A 21,886-nucleotide genomic window follows, 5' to 3' on the forward strand; every position below is an offset into this window, starting at 1 on the left:
CAATCCCCTTTACCTGCAGTGGCTCTGAGTACATCTGACTCCCCTCTGTGTTTTGCTTTGTTCATGAGCTTCTCCCTGGCCTCTGTTCCAGAAACTGCTGGGGCCTCCTTTCTCCTTTGCTGCTCCCTGCAGTGGAGGGGAGGTAGCTTTGGACTGCTGAGGAGAGTTTGCTGAGCAGAAGAGGGTAACCTCTCATCTCCCTGAGGCCTGGGCTCTCCACTCTCCTCTGCCTGTGCTGACTGTCCTGCTCGGTTCTCCACAGGGCACTCTGCAGAAGTTTGTGGATGACCTGTTCCAGGTGATCCTCAGTACCAACCGCCCTGTCCCACTGGCAGTCAAATACTTCTTTGACCTGTTGGATGAGCAGGCAATACACTATGGGATCGCAGACCCTGAGACCATCCATATCTGGAAGACAAACAGGTATGGTGTTCCTGTGGGCCCTGGAGGAGGCACTGCTAAGCTGTCTAGAGCTGGTCACTTGCAAAGTGACAGCCACCTTTGCCTACTGAGGAGGAGCAAAATGGAGTGCAAGGCAGAAAAGCATGGTGTGAAAAGCTGTTTTTGCTGGGAGGGCAGAGCTGGAAGATGCAGTAATGTGCAGAACACCTTTCATGACTAGCTCCTACCTTTGCTGATACCCTGTTGTGCTTCTGTCTTCTCTGCAGCCTGCCCTTGCGGTTCTGGATCAACATCATCAAGAATCCCCAGTTTGTTTTTGATGTGCAGACGTCAGATAACATAGATGCCGTGCTCCTGGTCATTGCGCAGACCTTCATGGACTCCTGTACAATAGCTGACCATAAGTTAGGGCGGGTAAGTACAGAGGGAGAAGGGAGCATGGTTGGCACAGATAGTTGAGCAGTGCTGCCCCAGGAAGGCAATAATGTTTATGTAGCGCCACTGGGACAGCAGGCCAGGCCCATCCTTGCTCCCATGCGCCACTGGAGAGTGATGGGAACTCCTGGGAAGAGAGGAGGGAGGAGCTGATTTTGTTTAGAATATGGAAGAATTTGTTGAGGGGTGCTCTTTATTCACAGCTTATAGCTACCTGCGGGACAGAGCTAAACTCTAGCTGGCTGTGGCAGACAGTGTAAGTCACAGGATGCATCTTGGGAGATTCAGGTTGGCCATTAGAAAAACTCTTTACCACCACTACTCACCCTGTGCTGAGGGTGGAACAGTCCTGCACAGGTCACCAGAGATGGGATGGGTGGATCTCTGGAGGATTTCAGAAATCAGCTATGCAAATCCATAGCCAATGTGATCTCACACTGGTGATCACCCAGATCCAAGTGGAAGGCTGGACTCGGGATCCCAGAGGTCCCTTCACCAACACATCTCATTGTTCCTCAGACTGCATTACTAGAAGGGAGCCTGGTATTTGAAGTGCCTCTCCAGGCAGAGGACAAAAATTCCTGATTCTGAATGAATGACAGAAAATAGCGGTGATGGTGTTACTTGCTAAGGTTAGTCCACAGCATGATGAAGGAGCTTTTTGTAATCAATTCTGGTTTTGGATGTTCAAGGACTCTCCGATCAATAAGCTGCTCTATGCCCGGGACATTCCTCGCTACAAGCAGATGGTGGAAAGGTAAGCAATGAATGTGAAGAGTTGTAGTTTAAGCAGTAAGAGGGAGACTAGGAGGAACAATACACTAATTGCCTGTATACCACTGTGTAGGTATTATGCGGACATTCGTCAGACCATCTCTGCCAGTGACCAGGAGATGAACTCTGCCCTGGCTGAGCTATCACGGGTAAATAAAATTGTTACGGAAGTCACCCTGGCCCCTCACCTGTGCATCTAAGAGAAAGCTAGTAATGCAAAGATGAGCTATTCCAGCTGAGTGTGCAGTTCTGCTCAGTCATACTGACTGTTCCCAGTGGCTGCTCTGCCTTTGTGGCACCACTGGGAGGGCAAGGGTCTGCCCAGCTAGTGCTGAAGAGAAAAGTGTAGTCAAGGATTCAGGGCAAGGAGTACATGTGATTTTTTTTTTTTTTTTTTTTTTTTTCCTTTGCTAGGAACTACTGGTGAATTCCCTTTCCTGTTGCTTTGTGCAACAGGCATATTTCCTAATGAGTTGTGAGGGTGCAGAATTTAGCAGAACAATTGTTAGGTGTCTCACGGTTTTGTCTAACTTCCTCTCTTATTCAGAATTACTCAGGTGACCTCAATTCCCTGGTGGCTCTACATGAATTGTACAAATACATCAATAAGTACTATGACCAGGTGAGTGTGTGTTTCCAGCAGGTATAAACATGTCCTTCTCCTTTTACCATCCAACCAAAAAAACCTCCAAAAATTAATAACTAAGAGCAGCCAGACTATTACAATGCTGTGTATTGTTTCATTGGCATGCGTAACTTCCATGTCATAAGTTTGCTTTATTCTTATTAAACAGGGAGGGAGGAAATCACAAAAAAGGACTTAGCTCTAACTTGGAGGCTGTTGGGATTTCATGTACCTTTCTTTTTCTTTTTTTGACTCTGGTATCCAAATAATTTACTTCAAAAATGAAATGCAGTTGGTTCAGATTCATTTACTAAAGATACCATTTTCAGATGAGAAGTTTAGCATTCTTTTTGCACTATGAAGTTTATAAGTTATTAGTACGAATCTAGAATACTTATTTTGTGGTTAATTTGAGATGAATTACTACATACCCACTCTAGACTTGAGCACCCTAGATTCCAGCTTGGGGCTCTCCACTGTGCACGGAGTTGAGCTGGTTGACAGTGTTGTGTGCTGGAGAAGGCTGCCAGTGAGCTCTGTCTCGTTGCAGATCATTACTGCCTTGGAAGAAGACCCAACAGCACAGAAGATGCAGCTCGGATATAGATTACAACAGATTGCAGCAGCTGTGGAGAATAAAGTCACAGATTTGTGACAGGCATAGACAGACTGTTCTCCCCTGGCTGAATGGGGACAGTGCTTGTCCCAGCTATATGCAGGGTGTCCTGCTGCAATTGGAACCAGACTCTCCAAGGAACCCGTGGGTGACATGAACAGGGATGGCCAAGGCAGTACGAAGTACAAGCGTCCTTGCATCTCAGAGAATATTTTTTTACAGTTTTTTCTTTTTAAAAGCAAAACAAAACAAAAACTTTGGTTTTCCTCTGGCAGACTGTCAGGAGGACTACTCAACTCGTTCCTACGGATGTTACGTGAATGTGCCAAGTTTCCAAACAACATTGAAGAGCCAGGTGACAACGCTGACCACCATGTCTGTGGAGTCCTCAGCCTTGTACGGACGCCCTTGCCAGTGCTGGGAGACTCCCCTGCTGCAGCGCTCACTTCAGCAGGGATGCAGGAAGCTTTCCACAGGCCGACAGCTGTGCCAACCTCTGTCCCCAGCTAGCGAGCACTCCTGCAGTATCTCACCCGAGAAACTTCCTTGCAGCAATGTCCCTACTGGTTCTGGGTGTTGGATGTAGAAAGGAGAGTGTGTGATGGCAAAGGTCTCTTGCTCCCCAGTGTTCCGGTCTCTGACAGCTCATGCGTGACACCTGCTTGGATGTAATGTGCTCACCAGCATGCATGCTTCCCCAGGGGCCTACCGTAAATGGACAGCACTCCCCACCCTTTCCCTCAGGACAAATTCAGCATGTGAGAGTCGCTGCCTGGCTCGCCTCAGTCTCCACTGACCCAGCTTGGGATCAGTCTTCCTGGTTCCTTGTGGTCAGCGGTTGCCCTGCTCTTTGGAAAAGCACAACAAATGCCTTGTGCCACTTCCCCTTCCTCTGGTGTCTAGCTGTTCTGCTGCTCTGAACTGGACTTGTAAATACCCTCAGAAAGTTAATGTATTTAAATGCTAAAGGAGAATGTTTAATTTTGTGGCTTTGAGACAAAGCTTTTCTTGGAGAAGTATCTCTGTGCACTTCTACTGACAAACGTCTGTCAGCACTGGAGCAAAGTTTTCTCCACTGCTTTGTCTGCAGGGATAACTCGTAGATGTCTCTGTTGTCGTAACAGCAGCTTGCTTTTCCCCGCAGCTCAGTTCAAGGCTTAGCTGTGTGCTCTTCTGTTAGGCTTGCCTTACACCTTACTCAGTTTCACTTCCCAAACTCTCCTGTTGTGGCACATAGAAGGGTTATTTGGTGAGCTGTGAACTCGAGGAAGCCGTGAAGCACAACTGCGTTGTTCCCAAGGAGGGTCAGGTGTCCTGCAAACGGGAATGATTCATGCGAGGAAGGAGAGGCTGGAGCAGGCACAAGTGCAGTTTGTTGCCAGCTGTCACTGGGCAGCTACTCGCTGCTCCCTCCTCAGTTCCCGCACTGTGTGAACAGAGTACTCTGCCCTTCTGGGAGCAAATTCCTATATATAAGGGTGCCCTACTTCTTCTTATCCCCTGCTGCTAATTCCATGCTGATGTCCTGCGTGCCTGGGGCAGGTAGACAGGTCTGGCTCTTCTGTCACTTCCCCGAGATGGTGACTGTGCGGGCCAGGAGGGACCAGAGCTGAAACAGGGCAGGATCATGTCCCTACCTCTCTTTACATTGCATATAGCAGTAATTCCAGGCCTATCAGATCAGCCCTGTGGCTTTGTGTGAGTGCTGCGCAGTTGCAAATCTGTTCTCTGAGCAATATAACAACAAGCTAATGCTGGCCTCTCGCCCTAAAAAGGCAGCTCTCTCCTGTGACCCTCTCTCAGCAGTATTCCCGGGTACTCTGTGTGCCCAGAGTATGGCCAACATCCCTATGCCACCTCCTGCTCCTGTCCTGTACAGAGCACCAGGCGAGCTGGCTGGCTGCTGCCAGGCGGAAAGGGGGAACAGAGTTCACCTCTCTTTCCCCAGGCGGGCACCAGTTTGGCTCTCGCTCCTACCTGACCACCCATTTCCATGAAACTTGTGGGAACTTAGCATCTCTGAAACCTCTGTCTTGATCAAATCTGATTAAACCAGCTCAAAAAAAGCTGAGTGGAGGAAAGGACTGGCAGATGGGAAAAAGCAGATACAATGCATGTTAGTAAAGCCCATTCCCTTAGGTGATTCCTCGGTTTGAGGCAGATGCAGGTATAGTGGCAGAGTAGCCTTGTCCCCTTGTGCGTTGACGGATGGACTTTCTGCCCCAGACAGCAAGGCGTAGTTTGTGGCCTCTCCAGCTTGCTGAGTGTCTGCCAGGAGCCACAGGCTCTCTGCTGGATTTACAGCTCTGCAGACTGTTAATGTCTGCTCCTGTTCTTGCAGAATAATCTCTGCGCTTTCCCAGAACAGGGTGGCTTGGGGCTTAATTCTGCATCCACCTCACACTGGCAAAGGGAGGAGGACTTGGTGGCTCTCCTGGAACTGTAGGGACAGGAGTCCAGGTGTTTCTGCTGAGAGCGCAGCCTCTGCCAACGTGGCTGACTTAGGCTGTAGGGTGAGTGGGCTCCACATCCTCTTAGCTTCTCAGTAGTGCTCCTGGATGTTGGAAATGATCGGCTTTCTCCGAGCGTATCTGTGAAATTCTGCTTTTATTAGAGCAATAATCAAGACTTAATAGAGCTAAATGTAGGTGATTGACTTATTTAATGTCTTGAGCTTGTCCTTGCATAGCTGGACAGGAGGCACTGCCCAGCGCAGGCGCAGTGAGGCTGGAAAGCTGGTAGCGCCCATCTCTTCCCATCCGTCTGTCCCTGGTGTTCTAGGTACCGGCATCCTCCTCCCCTGCGGACACGCACTAAAGGCCCCTCGCTGGGATCAACTTGGGTGTTCATCCATGGCCTCTCTTCTCTCCGTCCGTGCCCCTCTCCTGTGGCAAAATCCGTTACTATGACAGGGTTCTGTTGCATTTAAATTTGCACAAAACAGGGTTTGTTATGAAATTCCCTATTGTGGGGAAGATTTATTTATTTATTTCTCATGATCCTTCCAAGTTTCTTCCAGTCCCTGCCTGATTCCATGACCAGCTTTTCAGGCACTCCGGAGATGGACTTTCCTTCTCAAGGATGGAGAATCCTCTCTGGCTGTTCCTGTTTTCTTACAGGTAGCAAGTTCTATGGGCACCAGCTGAGAGTGCCCTGCCACGCCAACCATTCCCCTTCTGCAAGACATAAGTGCACCAAGGGGATGTTGCTGCTTTAATCATATTCTTAGAAAGGTGATGTTCTTGAACAGCAGGCATTAAGATTTATTTAGTACCGCGGTCAGAGAAAGAAACTTGCTTCCACTGTGGTCTGGATGAAATGCCGAGAACTGGTCAGTATTAAGATAAATATCTGTTACTGTATTTGAATGTGTCTCCTGTTGGCACGACTAAGAGCAGCTGGCACTCATGTGATGTAGATGTGAGAGTGCTTGCTTTCATCTGTCTGGTGGCAAATTTAGACTGTACCTGGAAGCTTTTTCTTTTCTTTTTTTTTTTCTTTTGTAGAAATGATGGCTAATTTTTATTTTTTTTTAATGAAAATAGAGGGTTCTCGGATGATGCTGCCTCGGTGGAATGCCATTTCTTTTTCAGGGTGTGCCCCGGTTGCAGCAAGACGCTGCTTTTTTGGTGCCTTTCTTGTCGGGATGATTCTTTTGGTTTCTAGAACACCCAGTGCATTTGGTCTAATAGTCTTTCTCCCAGTCCTTTGTCCTGGTGACTCTGCCCTCTCCTTGCCTTGTGACTTGGTGTCTCTCTGTCTGTTATGGTATGGCCTGACCTGCATTTATGCCCTGCCACACCTTGAGTTCTGCTCAGAGCACCTGAGGTACTGTCTTTCTCAAATTGGAATTAATAATTAATATAAAAAGCTTGAAAAAAATCTGAATTTTGTTACATAGTGTAATAACTGTTTGTAGATACTGTTCTGAGATGTAGGAATCTATTGGTGATATAAGAGGTTTTGTCTGTAAATAATCAGTTTAGAGTCCAAATGATTTTAATAAAGAGAATTCTTACACAATAATTCAATAAATTTTAATATACAACCTGCGTGTCATACCTGTGTTGCACGATGATGCAATTGCCCAGAATCCATTCGCCTCTTTTTCGTCCGAAGTGGAAACTGTGTACTCCTGAGCACCAGGACGTGGGAGCAGTGCCAGGAGCGTGGGCCTTTTCCCTCCTGCTCCCTCCACAGTCCGTGAGCAACCGCCTGCGTTTCCCTGAGATAACCTTGTGCCACCTTTGACTGATGGCTCCTACATCGTGGTGCTTCTGCAGTTTCCAGAGCGCGAATAGGGGCATCTCCCTTCGCAGATGCTTTTCAGCCTCTGGCTGCATTTGCCGGGCTGTAGCTGGGAGTGGGGGCATGTGGCACCTTCCCCCTCTGGTCGTGGTTTTCCACAGTGGGTAAGCGAGGAAGGGGGTTGCTTAAGGTACAGTTTATGTTCATCGCGTGAGGCAGGAACCAGTGTTCCTAAATTAGCAAAACAACTTCAACTAATGGCATGGTTCTTCCCAGACATAAAGCTGGCTCCCGGCCCCTCTCTCCTGTCTTTCCCTCCGCCCCCCCCTTCCTTTCGGATACAGTCTGCTTCTTCCCCCCCTCTTATCTATGTAATGTCACTGCTCTAGTCCCTCCTTTCCCTCCCTGTGTGTGTTCTTGCTGGCCTTTTAGGGGTTTTACAAATCACTTGTCCCCCGGGTGCTTGCCCTGCGCTGGCTCGGCACCCAGCCTGGTGCAGCCTCTGCCCCCTCCCTTGTTATTTTTAGTGCGGGGAAGGCAGGTGAGAGGAGAAGGGGCACAGGCGAGGGGAGAAACGCCGCGGGAGGCCCCGACCTCGGTTTGGCAGCCGGGATCTGCAGCAGAGCTACTGCTAGGCAGCCTTAACCCTTTGCTTCGGGGCTGGGCCTTGGTCTCTGCAGGCTGGGCGAGGAAACCCGAGCTCTACACCACCAGGGCCCCAGCGAGGGGGAGGCCAGGGCATGCCCCGCTCTGGTGCAAGGCTGCAGCATGCGGCAGCAGGGAAAAAAAATGTGATTTTTTTTTTTTTTTTTTTCCCCACTCTGTGTGTGGCCGTTTGCTCCTCAGTGTCGGGTGGGTGCTGGGATGCTGGGGTCCTGCCTCGGTGGGGCAGGGCTGCGGGGAGGATGCTTGCCGTCGTGGTTGTTCTCCACGGGGGAAGCGTGGGCTCTGCGGTCCCCAGCACCGCGACTGGGTTCGGCGGCGTGCGGGCGCTGCTGGGGGAGGCTGAGGTGCCTCAGGTCGGGCAGCGCGGCACACGGCGGGGCTTGGGGAGCCTGTCCCCTCTGCCAGGCACAGGCTGGGGTGGCCGTGCCGGGCAGGAGACGGTGGTGCCACCGCAGCGAGGCTGGGCCGTGAGTCCTGCCGAGACGCTGCTGGGAGCAGTGGAAGTGCCAGGCAGCCCCACCGTTTCTGGGTCTGGGGACGGCGGAGCAGAGGGGAAGGATTTCTCTGTTTCCATCTCGGCAGAGCTGTGAATTTTCCTCTATAAATAGTTGCTGTGGAGACTGTGGAGCTGCAGCAGGCTGACAGACCTGCTGCCAGGGAAGCTGGGGCAGGCAGGGAGAGGCCAGCAGTAAAGTGAATCCACCGCAGCTGTCCTAGGTCTCCTGCTATCCCAAAGCCAAGGTTGTTCCAGAAGCAGTGCTGTGATCTGATACCCTGCCCCGCTCCTCACCACGTCCATCTAGCGATGCAGAAGATTTTGGTCTGCTCAAGGACACCCCTCCCGGGCAGCACAGACTAAAAGGAGAGCGGGACCAGCTGGTATCTCACTTTGGGGAGCTCCAGAATGAGCCAGATGACAAACGGAGCAGCGTGCCCTGCCTGCAAGCTGCTGCACGGTAAGTCTGCGCAGGGTCCCTGGGGCTCGGAGCCCCGCACGCCGACGGGGCTTCTTTTACACTGCGTGTTGCAACTTGCAGGGGTGCTGCGCTCGGCGAGGGTTTGCCAGGTTCCTGCAGAAGATGAAGGTGTGTATCGCTCTGGAGAGCTCTGCGACTCCAGAGGTCCAGGCGTTATAAGGCATGACTGGTGGTGGGCAGCTCCTTACGCCGTTCCGTGCAGGTCAGGTGGACTTGTCCAGGCCAGAGACGAAGCACCGCTCCCTGCCCGTGGCTCTCGCAGACCAGGCAGGACCAGTATGTTTTTGGGCTGAAGTTCTCTGACTTGGTCCAGGCCTGCCACAAGCCAGTAGGTTCTGCACAACGTAGCTTTGAATGACAAGCAAAATAACAGTTGTTTTTAAAGTAAAGACGCCAAGCGATGAAGGACTTTAAAGCGTTGATTGTCCTTTATCACAAAGCTTAGAAAAGTGCGTTTCACTCTCCTATACTAAGTTGCATAGCAACGCTCCTCATCCTTTGCTATTGCATCCATCTAACTAGGGTGGATGGAGGTAAAGTCTCACATGCCTAAGGACAGACTTGCCTCACGTCCACAGCAAGAAGGATACCAGGGCCCAGTGAGCTGCCCAAAAGCTCCATCAGCCCTAGTACTAGGATGCATTTTACACTCTGAGTCTGTCTTTGGGTCCTACTTTCCCACCGAAGTCTCCTATTACCATAACAATCCACCTAGGCAAGACGCTGTTGAACTCCCATCTCCACACGCTCTTGAGTTTTCCTTTGGCAGGTGAGTTGTGAGTGTCATAATAAAATGTTTGAGGCTGTTGCCCGGCTCTCAGGTCAGCCCCTGCTGTCCTAATGATGTGAGTGACAAGGGCTTGGGTAGATTCTGGTGGTGCAGGAGCTTGCGAGGTTATTGGTATGCTCGGTCTGTGCACAAACAAGGAAAATGTTTATTTCATCTCCGTTTTGTAGCTAACATGTTATTAAGTATTTACCAAAAAGAGTGGCTGTACAGACATGCAGCATCCTGGAGGTTTATGCCTAGAAGAGACTGATTTTGAACAGTGTAAATGCCACAGTTAGAGATGTAAAAATATAAGGAGGGGGAGGGATTTTGAGCTCCTTTCAGACTGCTGTATGGGCTTGGGTGAACAGAGCAATGTCAGCTCTGGCAATTTGGATTGTCCCTCACGGGATTGGAGTCTCAAGCCCAGTCTGACCTTTAATGAGAACCGTGCTGGGAGCTTGCTAGGCGCCCAAAGGCAGGCTGCGTCTCTGGCTGCTGTGCTGGGAGAGGAGCATCAGCATGTGGAAAGAAACTTTAGTCTTTTGAAGAAGTCACATCTCTGTCTCAGCACCTGGAAGATGTTACTGTTCCAGAACAACTCCCCGTCACATGGGTCCCACTGCCACCACCACCACCGCCAGCCCACTGCAACTATTTCTGAAAGTCCTCTGGTGCAAATGAGCTCTTAGCTTTAGCGACCTGATTTGGAGGATTTAAAGGTCAATATTTCTACCCGTGCTAATGGTCTACTGGGATTATCGTCACCTGTCACGAGCTCTGGCGATGTGTGTTAACCTGAAGCTTCAGCCGTACAGCAAGTGACATTTCCAAATTATGAAAGGCTGAGTTGGGAGTACCCCAGCTACGGCAGCTTACATCTATATTTCCATTAGCAACATGGGCTCTGGGCTGCTATTTCAGGTGACCGGTGCTGAAGCCAATTCTACACGGGTGCTGTGGGGCAGGGGGACAGCAGTTGCATCAGTCTGTCCGCGCTGTCTCGGTGTTTGTACCTTGGGCTGTCATAGTAACAAACCCCCGGAGCAGCCTCCCTCTCCGTCACAGCCTCTCGCTAGGGTGTCACAGGACGGTCAGTGATAAACCCGTGCTCTGGCCCTGGGGCTGGGCTGCGGACAGATGTGCAGCGCTGCCGTGTCTAAAACGCAGGTTCTGCTTCACACCCAGCTGGAGCGTGAGGCTCCTCCTGCCAGCAAAAGCCCAGACGTGTCCCCCCTCAGCCGGGACGGGGATGGGGAGTGGGTGCTTTCCCCGGCTGTGGCCACGGGAGAGGATCCCACAGTCCCCGCTAAGCCCCTGAAAATCCACAGTGGGCACAGGGAAACCTGAGACTCCCACCTGGCCCTGGCCCTGGCCCTGGCCTGGCCTGCGCACTGCCAGGATCCCTGCCCGGCCGCAGCTTGCCAGCTTTCCTCTTCTGAACTCTTAAAATAATCCCTGCCTCCGTGAAGTGCCAAAAGCATTTGTAACAGCTTGGCTCCAGGGGCTGATGAAGCGGATGGCAAGGAAGGGGGCGAGGGGACAGCAGGGGTAGAAGAGGGAATCAATGCATGCAGCGTGCAGCAGAGGTACGGCTGCCCGGCAGCTCTCCAATTCTCTTTAAAGGAGTAAAATACTGAAGATCGCACCACCCGTGTCCCACAGCCTGGTTCCGTACTGCCTCTGTCCTCTCGTGCCAGGATCTGCTGCGCTGCTGGGCCATGGAAGAGCGGGTGCAGCAGGAGATGCTGGCAGCCCAGCGCACAGGTCAGTCATCGGGCATGCAGCTCTAGAGCCGAGATCGTGCCAGGCTCTTCCCAGGCCAGAGGAGGCCACCAGGACGTGTCTGGCTGTTCCTCTGGGAGGACGGCTGTCCTCAGCTGCTCTTTCAGTCTAAGAGCATTTAGAGATGTCAGTAATGTTTCTTGGCGATGGTCCCCACAGGAGGCCACCACCCCGTGCGGGAAGGAGAGGTGTTCAACACGCGATACCAGGCTCTGTGCAAGCTGGGCTGCGGTGCCTTTGCCACCGTCTGGCTGTGCCAGGACCTGAGGTGAGGGGCTAATGGCCTTTCGGGGAGGTGGGAGCGGGGGGCTGATCTGGGCAGGACCGGCCCCTCTTGCAGATGCAGCAGAGCGCAGCTGCCTGCCTGGGAGCATATTGGCATCCCCCCGAGCACAGGGCAAACCTGCCAGCAAGACTGGTGGCGTGCAATGGGCAGAGCTGGTCTCCGGAAACCAAAGAAAGTGAATGAGATGGGATCAGCCCTTGCTCTGCCTTTGCTCTTCTCGTTTAGACCCTGCAGTATCTATGCTCTGCCTCTTTCTCTCCAGTTCCTTGCTGGTCCCTGGGGCAGCTGTGCTGCCAGATGGTGGCAGCATCGCCAGGAGGGATGCCCACGGGCCTGGCGTGCTGCAGACCAAGGACAAGGCTGCTTGCAGGAGAGCAGCACCCTCCCTGGGGAGCTCAGGGCTGGGTGACTGGGAGAAGGGGAGGTGCTGCTGGTTAGGGCCACACTGGCGTGCATTGGCTGGCAGCTGTGATTCGTTTCCCAGGAGGAAGAAACACGTAGCTGTGAAGGTCCTGAAAAGCAGGGAAGGCTTTGCTGAGGCTGCCCAGGACGAGGTCGCTCTCCTCCGCTGTGTATGTATATTCTGGGGCTCTGCGCTTTGCTCTGCGGCGATGGTCACTGAGTTCAGGTCTGAGTACCAGCCTCGTCATCCCTTCTGCCTCCAGGTCTCAGCCTGAGGAGCTAGGTGGGGAACAGGAAAAAAAACCAAAAAGTTAGGGAATTCATAGAAATCACCCTGGCTTAGCACTGGCCTCTAAAACAGGCACCTTCTCCTTCCTCCTGTCATACTGGGACATATTGGCTGTGTCCCACTTGCCCCGTCAGCCTATCTGTTTCAGCTGAGACCAAAATCGAGTAAGTAGGAGGAACCTGCAGAAGGATAAGGCAGATAATCAACAGAAAAAGGTGGTAATGTTCGTAAGCAGGAGATTGGAGCGTGTCCACTGTATTTGTGTCATTCCCAGCTCAGAGGACATTGCTCTATCACAACACTGATACTGAAGTAAAAGGAAATATCTGGGGAAAAAAATGCAGGATGTAGCAAAAATATAATAAAAAATAAGTCAGAAAAAGTCAGAAAGCTTCCTTCTGCCTTTGCTAATGGATGTGGTAATTAGCTGCCTGTATCTGGGTCCCAGCTAGTAGCCTTTGAAGATGGCTCGACCTGCTAGTTCTAGAAAGCTCGTGGTTACAATTCTCAGAGTTTGCCTAAATACAAAGTTACATCAGCTTTAGATGAGTAAAAGCCATTAAATTTTGCATTTCAAATTACTCTGAGGCCTTTCTCCTACAGGTTTGAGAAAGGTTTAGTTCACACCTGTAAATCTGTAGGGCCTATCCAAAGGGACATGAGCCAGACTCGGTGATGCAAGAGGAAGCATCAAGTGGCACTAATTTAATGTAATCAGAGGGCTGCTTTTTCTGCATATCAGCACAATCCTCATACAGACTGAGCTGAGCCTTACCCTTGATTTATTACTAATTCTCTCTGAAAGACACGCCTTCCCATTCAGCAGAATACAGCTGGTTCCCAGGGCTGTTCCCACCAGCACAGGGTGGTCAGTGCTGGCAGAGCTGCCAGGAGAGGCAGTCTGGTCTCCCGTGTTTCCACGGCTGCTCGCCAATGTCGTGCCAGCACAAACCTCCTGGCACTGGTGCAGGCGGATCTGGCATCTGCACAACATGCCGAACCAAAATCCCAACAGTTATGGCTGTGAAGAGAAAAAACAAAGGATGAATTGCTGTACCAGGATCAAAGCTCTGTGAGAGCAAACTCCTGATACACCTTGCTGTGCAGGCGTACGGTGCTGGTGCAAGAGCCGGGGGTACCGTAGCACCCGTGCTTGGGCAGACCAGGGGTTCAGCCAGCCCAGCACCCTGGACCAGCAGCAGATATCCAGATGGGTGTAAGGACAAGCTAAGCTCAGGGTGCTGCTCCCACTGAATGCTCCCCTGGCCCACAGCAGTTTCCAGCTGGAGATTTCTTGGGCCACGGGTAATGCCTCTGTGGGCAGTAATTCTCAGTGGATTTACCTTCAGGAGACCTACCCTGCTTTCTGGTGAGCCCATGTGGGTTTCAGCCCCCACAGCCCCCTGTGGCAAGAACTGCTACCAATTACCCATGCACTCTGTGAAGAACCATCTCCTCTGCTTTGCTTTTGAACCTCCCAAGTGCTAGGTCTGATGCCCCCTGGTTCTTGTACGAAAGATCTGTGTTCACCCCCTCCACCACCGCTCTGTATCTTATAGATCTCTGCAGTACTTGCCCATAGCCAAACTTTCTTCAGCCCAAAGAAGCCTACTTTACTGGGTTCCGTCAGATATGGAAGCTGCTCTCTACCCCGGCAGGACAGGTAGCTGAAGACAACCACAAGGTCTCTGCCTCTCTGCAACCCCTTGCGAGAAACTCCTAAGGGAAGGTGTGGGTTTTAAAAGGTGATGTTCCAGCCTGCTACTCTCAGCCAGGGAGGGCTCTGAGGACAAGGAGCAGAGGCTGCAGAAGGGCAAAAGAAATGGACAGCCATTGCTGCTAGGAGCTGTGGTCTTGGGGGAATCCCTTTCCAGCACAAGCAGGACCACTTTCTGGGCCTGCATGGGACAGAATAAGCAGCGGGAAGTGTGCTAGACACTATTAGCAGGATCAGTCTGAGTTATTCAGACACTGAGGGTGATGGTCCCAGCCGGTCAAGAGCTAGACAACATATAGAAACTCATTCCTTGGTAACAGACTCTGCTTGTGTGTTTGGAGCCTGGTTTTCCTGATGCTGTTTTCATGGGATTTGTCATGAAGTGCCAAATCCTGGAAGAGAAAGTCTGTAGAACGGGATAAAACAGGTGCAAGATGTCCTTGTGCACATATGTGTCTCTAATTGCAGCTTTCTTGGAATCCTCCCCCTCAGGTGAGCAGTATGAAGAAGAAGGACCGGGCAGGAGAACACATTGTCTGTTTGTTAGACGACTTCAGAATGATTGGAGAGAACGGCTTCCATATCCTTCTGCTGACAGTGCTGCAGCTCTGGCTCAGCAAAGCCTGGGCTTGCCTCGGAGAGTCGCAGGATGGTGTAAAACTGAGCACTGTGCTCCCATGAGGATGAACAGGGCAGTAGCTGGACCGGGGCACATGGAGGTGGCTGGAGGGGGAGAGGTTGGATAAGGAGATAGTTGGCTGCTCTGGTGAAGGGCAAAAAGCTGATGGTAGCATCTTCTCTCTGTTAGTGAATCCCTGACTCTTTCCCACATGCCTGCTTGGTATTTGAGGCACTGGGTCCTTCCCTGCGATGTCTGATGGGTAACTACGCAGCCCGGGGACTGCCTTTGCCTTTTGTGAAAAAATCTTTACAGCAGGTGAGAACTTAGCTGGAACTGGGTGAGGTCACCAAGGGACTGTTGGCTGGGAGACATGCCATAGTCTTCATCCTGGGGTCATCTGCCATGAACTCCATGACTGCATCTGCAAAGAAAGGGACAATATAGAGTGAAGGCCCAAGGCATGCATTTTTTTAAGGAAAACGGTAACTATTTCTTTTGGGTGTAAGGAGAGAAAACGTTAATTAAAACGCAGAGTGGGAAGTCATCACATTGCCATTAACACAGGGGTACTGTGTGTTACTGCCCAAGCCTGCAGTCTCATTGGGTTTGGGAAGGAGTCAGGGCCACCACCATGAAGAGTCAGCAGCCTGCAGACCTGCACCAGGGATTCAGAGTTGGCACTTGTCTTCCCATCATCTCAGTAATCATTGAATTCCCCAGCAGTTCTGCTGCCATAGTTATACTTCTTGTGGGCAAAACATGTATCTCTTCCCTCCTGCTGCCCCGAGAAGTCCCCTCTGGCAGCAATGCCAGACTGCTGGCATTCGCCTCGGCATCCAGCCATGGGTAGCACTGGCAAGTCCAGTGGCTTTCTGCATGGAACTACCAAAGGCTGCTCAAGGTCCCCCTCAGCGCTGATGTCTTTTCAGGGCTTTCTAAATTGCTGGTTTGGTTGGCTGGTCCTCCACCCATGTTGAGGTTTTCCTGCTCAGAGCCAAGTCTTCATCCCCTGTAAGGATGTGGTGTGCTGATCGAACAGATCATGAAAACTGAGTTTCTTACGCGTTGGCTGGGAATAGCTAAGGAATGGGAAACCTGAGTGAGGCCTAAGAATGGTTAAAATTACATTTTGCCTCTCATGCCGAGATTTATCAGAAGTCTGCACACTTGCCAAGATGAAGATTTGCTACCCTGATTCCTGTGCCCTTCTAGGGACACTAAGAAAGAAAACCACTTCCTCCTTCATCCTGTTTTCTGGAATAGCCTCTTCTTCCTCAGAATAGCCTCTTCTTCCTCTAAAGAACCTCCACTAACACCTGAATAAGTTACACAAAAATGTAGTGGCATTAATTGCTGTGCCCCATTTCACACCCAAGACTTTTGCTTGATCCATTCCCTTATCTGCTTTAGTTGTAAAATCTTAGAATCTTTTTTCCTCCTTCGGATCAGCACTGGGGCAGTATTTACTTCTGATTCATTCCAGTTCAGCTATTTAAATCTTTCCCCGCGTTTCACAGTTACCATTTAAGGTTGGTATTTCCCTGGGGCTGGCATTCATCCCAAAATAGAATTTGATAATACAGAGAATATTTGCCAGCCCTTTATGACTGACCAGAGTGTTTAAAAAACAAATGTAACTCTCCCAGTAGCCTTTTTGCTGTTACTGATTTCTGATAGTGACAGTTTCTCTCTGGTAGGCGTTGTTTATCTCTCCAGTGTGATGGACCAGGCTCTCCCTTCTCCATCGTAAGCCGTTCTTTCCCGACGTGGCTCTCCTGCACTGCCCTTAAGTCCTCTCTACGTGCACTCAGTCATGGTCTCTCCCTCCTCCTGTCTGGGTTATGCTGCACCTCCTTTTCTTTTCTGGTACGATGGGACACCCTCCTGTGCCATGTCACTCTATAACCGGCCCCCAACTTCCATTCGAATGATAGTCACCAGGAAGGCATGGTGGTCCGAGGACATTATAGCCATACAAACAGGAGTGTTTTTTCAGGAGAAAGTTCAGCTTTGTGATCGTAATGCCTCCTTGTAGCACTGTCCTCTTTCCATCTCCCCCAGCTTGCCCGTCCATGCTGATATCTGCGGATTTTCACGCCGCCTTCTGCTGTGTGTCACCCCCACCTCCCCCAAACAGCCCCCTCCCCGCTGGGCTCCCCAGGCCCCCTCTTGCTCGGCGTGCTGGGCACGTGGGACTCCGGCACCCGCTCCTCCTGCCGTGTTGTGCGATGAAACCCCTTGTGCCTGCTCCCACAGGGCCACCCCAACCAACGTCCCTGCTCTGCTGGCTGCACCTCCAGCTTAGTACAGGGCACTCGCTATACAGAAACCATTTATTGCAGATAGTTATCATCAGTGCCCCCTTTCTTCAATGCCAGAACATCCACAACTTGCATACCCGCTGTGCCCGACTGCTCTGACAGCACCGGCAGCTGCTGGGGCAGGGGAGGCGGTGGGGACCCTCACATTGCTGACGTGACTTGCTGCCTGCTCGCCCAGGTGCTGGCAGGGCTGCACTTTCTGCACAAGCGCTGCCGCATCATCCACACGGACATCAAACCGGAGAACATCTTGCTGTACGGACGTGACAAAAGCCTCCAAAGGCTTCTGCCTGATATGCTCGACTGCGGCCAGAGAACAGATTTGGGGCTAAAAGGACCAGGTGAGCACTCCAAGGTTTTTTTAACAAGAAAAGGGACTTACATGTTTATTGCCAGGAGGAAAACAGAGAGGCGGCAGGTACAGATACCTTAGGAAAGGTTCCCATCTCCTGCAATGGCCAGTACAAAACAGTACAGCCAGCTTATGGTGCTGAGAGGCCTATCCTATCTCTGCTTAATACAAAAATCAGGCTGAGCGGTTACAAGCTACTCAAGGCACCTACAGAAATGCGGTCTTGCAGGTAGGCTTGTGTGGAGGACAACTACAGATGACAGGCATCTGTTAACAGCCCCGCCATGACCTTGGAGCTCGTTCTTACAGCTTTAGGTACAGGATAGTTCCTTTGTGTCTGGTGTTTTCAGCCACTGAAAGGTTTACATACAAAATGGCTTGATCAGAAAGCTGTATGACACTTCTGCTCTTTATTTCCCATATTTCTGAGCTTTGTGGGAGACTTGTATGTACTGCTAATCTTCAAGGCCTTTTGAGACATAATTTATTTGAAGAGAATGGTGTGAATATTGAATAAGACATAGGGCTGGAGAGTTTCTCGAGAGATCAGCTCATCTCCCAGCAATGAGACTCTTTAAATTATCCTTGTGTGATATTCTCCCATAAGCATTTCTCCCATGATGGTGCTGTTTTGTCTCTCAAACTCTGGGGCAATCAGGGAATGCTAAATTAGTGACCGAGTCTTGCTTGGAGCAGAAAGGCACAATATTAGGCATAGACCAACAGCTCACTGTACAGCAGTAAACCAAAAATTACCCTTTTCTGGGATCATATGAAAATGTAACCTTTACAGTGCTTGCCAAGCAGGCTGTGTCCAAGGTCTGTGACAACCAGGATTGCTGAAGGCTAAGGAGGCATTACAGATGTTTTGTGTCTGACTAGTGCTGGTAGGATATGCTCTCCTCTGAGCCCACAGGAATTTAACCTGGGTGCAAGAGGAACCTTGCAGCAGGACAGGAGCACATGGTCACACCACTCCACTCCAAGCTACTGTCCTCCCAAACGTCCTCTTAGATTTTGACTGGATACTAGCTCTTCCTTTGTGTTTCCTCAAAAAAACAGAGGTGGCATTTTATTGACAATAAAAAACATTTTAGGACCTTTTAGGCTGAAAAACTTTAAAGGCAGGCATACATGCCTCTCCTGTGACAAGTGATGCATACCTGTGGGTTTGGAAAGACCTGATTTCTCTCTGTCCTTTCCATCTAGGAGGTGATCTTGGCAATGGATTGGAAGAATCTGATTTAATGAGCATAGAAGTGAAAATTGCAGATCTGGGCAGCGCGTGCTGGACAGTGAGTCTGCTCCGAGTCTCAGTCCCATGATGATGTGGGATGCTGTGTGCTTCTTTCCATCCCACCCTGCATGTCTGTCCTTTTACAGCTGAATAGCTATTTCAGTGTGCTAAAGAGATGCCGATTTCGGGGGGGGTGTTATATTCAGCACTCGCAGCTCAGAGTTGGGCACTGTACTCCTGCAGACACTGTCAACTTTGGACATTTCTTCAGCTTGCAGTTAGTCCCTACAGTTAGAAATTCAAAACCATGTTCAGTGTGAATGTTGGGAGATGAATTTGCCCTGGTGTCAGCGAGGCCAAGAACATGCCTCCCATGCCGCACGCAGAGTTTTGTACACGTATTCAGTTCTGCCCCCCAGTGTCCTCCTCACTGCGGGAAGCTTGTGACCACAAGCGTTGCTGTTACTTTTATGGACACTAACCAAAGGGAGTTTGTTTCTGTTTCAGTACAAGCCTTTTTCCAGGGAGATACAGACCCAGCCATACCGTGCCCTGGAAGTGCTTCTTGGATTAGACTATGGCACTCCTGCAGATATCTGGAGCACGGGCTGCCTGGTAGGACTGGGGACAACGCTGTGCATGCATGGGAGGTGACTGACACAGGCCAGGGGCAGCACGTCCTCGGCACACACCTATACACACTGCATGTGAAGCAAAACTTCCTTGCTGAGAAGGAAAAGGGGGCTGTCTGCACTCATTCAGTTTGGATTGAAAGTATGCTGCTGATAGAATTCACTCTTAGTTAGTTTAAGGCAATTCACACTCCATGTATGTTAACTCATAGGCTTGACTGAATTAGGCACATACTGCTTTTCATCCTGATGGAGCTAAAGGTGCTGTTTCACCATGGTACAGATCAAAGCAGTATGAATATTTTCCATATTTTAGGATCAGTTTTGTGTGATAGCAAGAGAAATTGGTACTATCAGAGCTAATGGGGAAGAAAAACTCCAAATCAGTTAGTGAATTAACAATGCTACTCCATTTCTAGGCATTTGAAATGGCAACTGGGGAGTGTCTATTTGATCCTCAACCTGGGAAATATTTCTCCAGAGATGATGGTAGGACTCCCATCAGCTTTATTCATTTCACTGACAGAAGTGTCACAACTTTTGTATCTAGATGTGTTTTCCTTCCGTCTAGATCACGTTGCTCGTATTATTGAGCTCCTGGGAAGAATTCCTCCTCAAATTGCTTTCTCCTGGAACAAGTCAACAAAATTTTTCAGCAGGCCAGGTAAGAATTGGAGTAAGAAAGTTTACTCTAAAAATCACTGTGGATCTCTGACACACTCCCTGGTCAGCTCACACTGAAAACCCCCAAAAGTTATGTTACACAACGCAGGCTACAAGCAGGGACAGAAGACAAGTGAAGATTTCATAAAGAGCAGTAACACTCCCTGCCCTGCCTGCCTTTGCAATCCAGGAGTGTTCCGGGGATGAATGTAAATTCCTGAAAAACAGTCACAGCAAACACCCAACAGGGAAAACTTTTCCATTCTTTCTCCCTTGGATTTGGAGAGAATGGAAATATGGACAGGAAATAGCTACATGCCAGGAAGGCTGAAGAGTGCATAACTGGCTAGATTTCACCCGTTCACTGGCAGAGAACAATGATGATCAGGAATGGGACACTCATATCCTTCCAACCTGGCTGCTATATTTAGCCTTCTGACCCAACTGTAACGTCTCTTCTGTTTTATTCTCAATTCCTTTCCCTTTGACTCATTAGGCTTGAAATCCTTGTCTTTGACTTCAAGGCATCACATGACTCCATCCTTCTGCAATTTAGCCTATCATTCTCTTTCTCTGCTTTCACACTCACCAGCCACACAGCCTCAGCCTACCCACAATTCATTCAATGTTGAGGGCTAGTCCCATGTTGTAGTTCAACAAGCACCTCCCTGCACATTTACGTCCTTGGCTCACACTTACTCCTTCTATGGTGCTCAAAAGAAACGAGTCGGAACTAGTTCTTGTTCTATATTCATTCTCCCTGTGAACCAAACTGGCCTGACCACACATGCCTAACCTGAATCACTACATTTACACTATGTACTCTTGGTGACGAGGATAGCTTCTCGGTCAGTAGTGGCACTCTTCTGGGCCCCACGGAGCTAGCAGACACAAAACGAATTAAACGTTAGTGTCTTGTGAGCTACGGCACTGAAATGGCCCGATGCATTCTGGGTTGCATGTGGACAGGCAGGGGGAACAAGCAGCAATGGCGCTGGCATGGCTCTTCTGGGGGCACTTCATTCGCTCTCGGCACGTTCTCATCTAAGAAGCACTCAGCAACAGGAAGACTCCAAACACTCGCTTGGAGAGAGCTAGTGAGTCTGAGAAACACCCGAGAGCCAAACCTGCAAGGGGCAGTGGAGGCAAAGCTTACAGAGAGGAAGATACGAAGGAAGGGATCCTTCAGGATGCTTTGGATGAATTGTATGCGGTGAGGAGTGATAGCCTCTCAGTCTTGCAAGCGTAATTGAGGTACCGTGCTTACGCTGTCTTTGCTAGGTGCTCTTCTGCGGATCTCCAGACTGTCCCCCCGCAGTCTCCACAGCATCCTGGCGGAGAGACACCACTGGACAAAACACGAGGTTACTCCCTTCACCAACTTCCTCCTCCCCGCGCTGCAGTACGCGCCCGACCGCCGCGCCACAGCCGCCCAGTGCCTGCAGCACGCCTGGCTCAGCGCCCCGTGACCGGCCCCTCGCCCTGCGGGGGGACCGCCGACCCTGCCCGGCAGCTCCCGCCAGGCACGCCCGCCACCTGCGCCGGAGCCACCCCTCCTCCTCCTCCTCCCCCCGCCGCCGCCACCGCCCCGGAGCTCTGCGGGCCCCGCCGAGACGCTCCGGCCCCGCCGCAGCGGCCAGGACCGCCCTCCCGGGGCGGGGGGTGGCGGTGGGCGCTGCGCACAAGATGGCGGCGGGGCCGGAACGCCCCTCAGGCGTCGGCGGCTCGTCGGCCTCCCGCGGCGCGGCTGGCCCGCCACCCCCCGTACGCGGCAGAAGCCTCTTCCGAGCGACCCCGGGAGCGGGGCGGTGGCTGCCGCCGCCCCCTCTGCGCAGCCTCCAGCTTTATGCGGCAGCTCCTCTCGCCTTCGGGCTCCGTTCGCCTTCATTAAACGTCCCTTTAGCTCGTGTAGTCCGCACGCAGCGCTAATTGGAAGCAGTAATTAACGTCCGATGCTCTCCACGTCTGTCGGGCTGTTTAAGCGGCAGGGCAAGGGCAGGGAGACCCTTTCCGTGCCCGCCCGTCCGCTCGCCGGCAGCGGGCGGGCCGGGTGGCCCGCGGCGCGGGC

General features: G+C 51.1%; 2 protein-coding genes across 3 annotated transcripts in view; both read left to right on the plus strand.

Moving 5' to 3' along the window:
* PLXNB1 (plexin B1) overlaps window positions 1-6,900 on the plus strand; it is a 68,458-nt gene extending 61,558 nt beyond the window's left edge. For both annotated transcript variants that reach the window (XM_052777727.1, XM_052777726.1), the window contains exons 33-38: window positions 263-423; window positions 669-816; window positions 1,530-1,594; window positions 1,685-1,760; window positions 2,159-2,233; window positions 2,787-6,900. In XM_052777727.1, the coding sequence (XP_052633687.1) occupies window positions 263-423; window positions 669-816; window positions 1,530-1,594; window positions 1,685-1,760; window positions 2,159-2,233; window positions 2,787-2,891 (630 nt within the window). In that variant the 3' untranslated portion in view covers window positions 2,892-6,900. The remainder of the gene's footprint in view (window positions 1-262; window positions 424-668; window positions 817-1,529; window positions 1,595-1,684; window positions 1,761-2,158; window positions 2,234-2,786) is intronic.
* Window positions 6,901-11,194: 4,294 nt separating this feature from the next.
* On the plus strand, window positions 11,195-21,391 carry LOC128137486 (SRSF protein kinase 3-like). The gene is made up of 11 exons (XM_052778466.1): window positions 11,195-11,279; window positions 11,457-11,565; window positions 12,068-12,155; window positions 14,484-14,571; window positions 14,822-14,928; window positions 17,113-17,275; window positions 18,496-18,581; window positions 19,031-19,138; window positions 19,575-19,644; window positions 19,727-19,819; window positions 21,100-21,391. Exons 1-11 carry the CDS (start codon window positions 11,234-11,236, stop codon window positions 21,285-21,287), a joined length of 1,146 nt encoding a protein of 381 aa, XP_052634426.1. The 5' UTR covers window positions 11,195-11,233; the 3' UTR covers window positions 21,288-21,391.
* Window positions 21,392-21,886: the final 495 nt, after the last annotated feature.

The sequence above is a fragment of the Harpia harpyja genome, chromosome Z, assembly GCF_026419915.1.
Source record: "Harpia harpyja isolate bHarHar1 chromosome Z, bHarHar1 primary haplotype, whole genome shotgun sequence".
NCBI classification, from domain to species: domain Eukaryota; kingdom Metazoa; phylum Chordata; class Aves; order Accipitriformes; family Accipitridae; genus Harpia; species Harpia harpyja.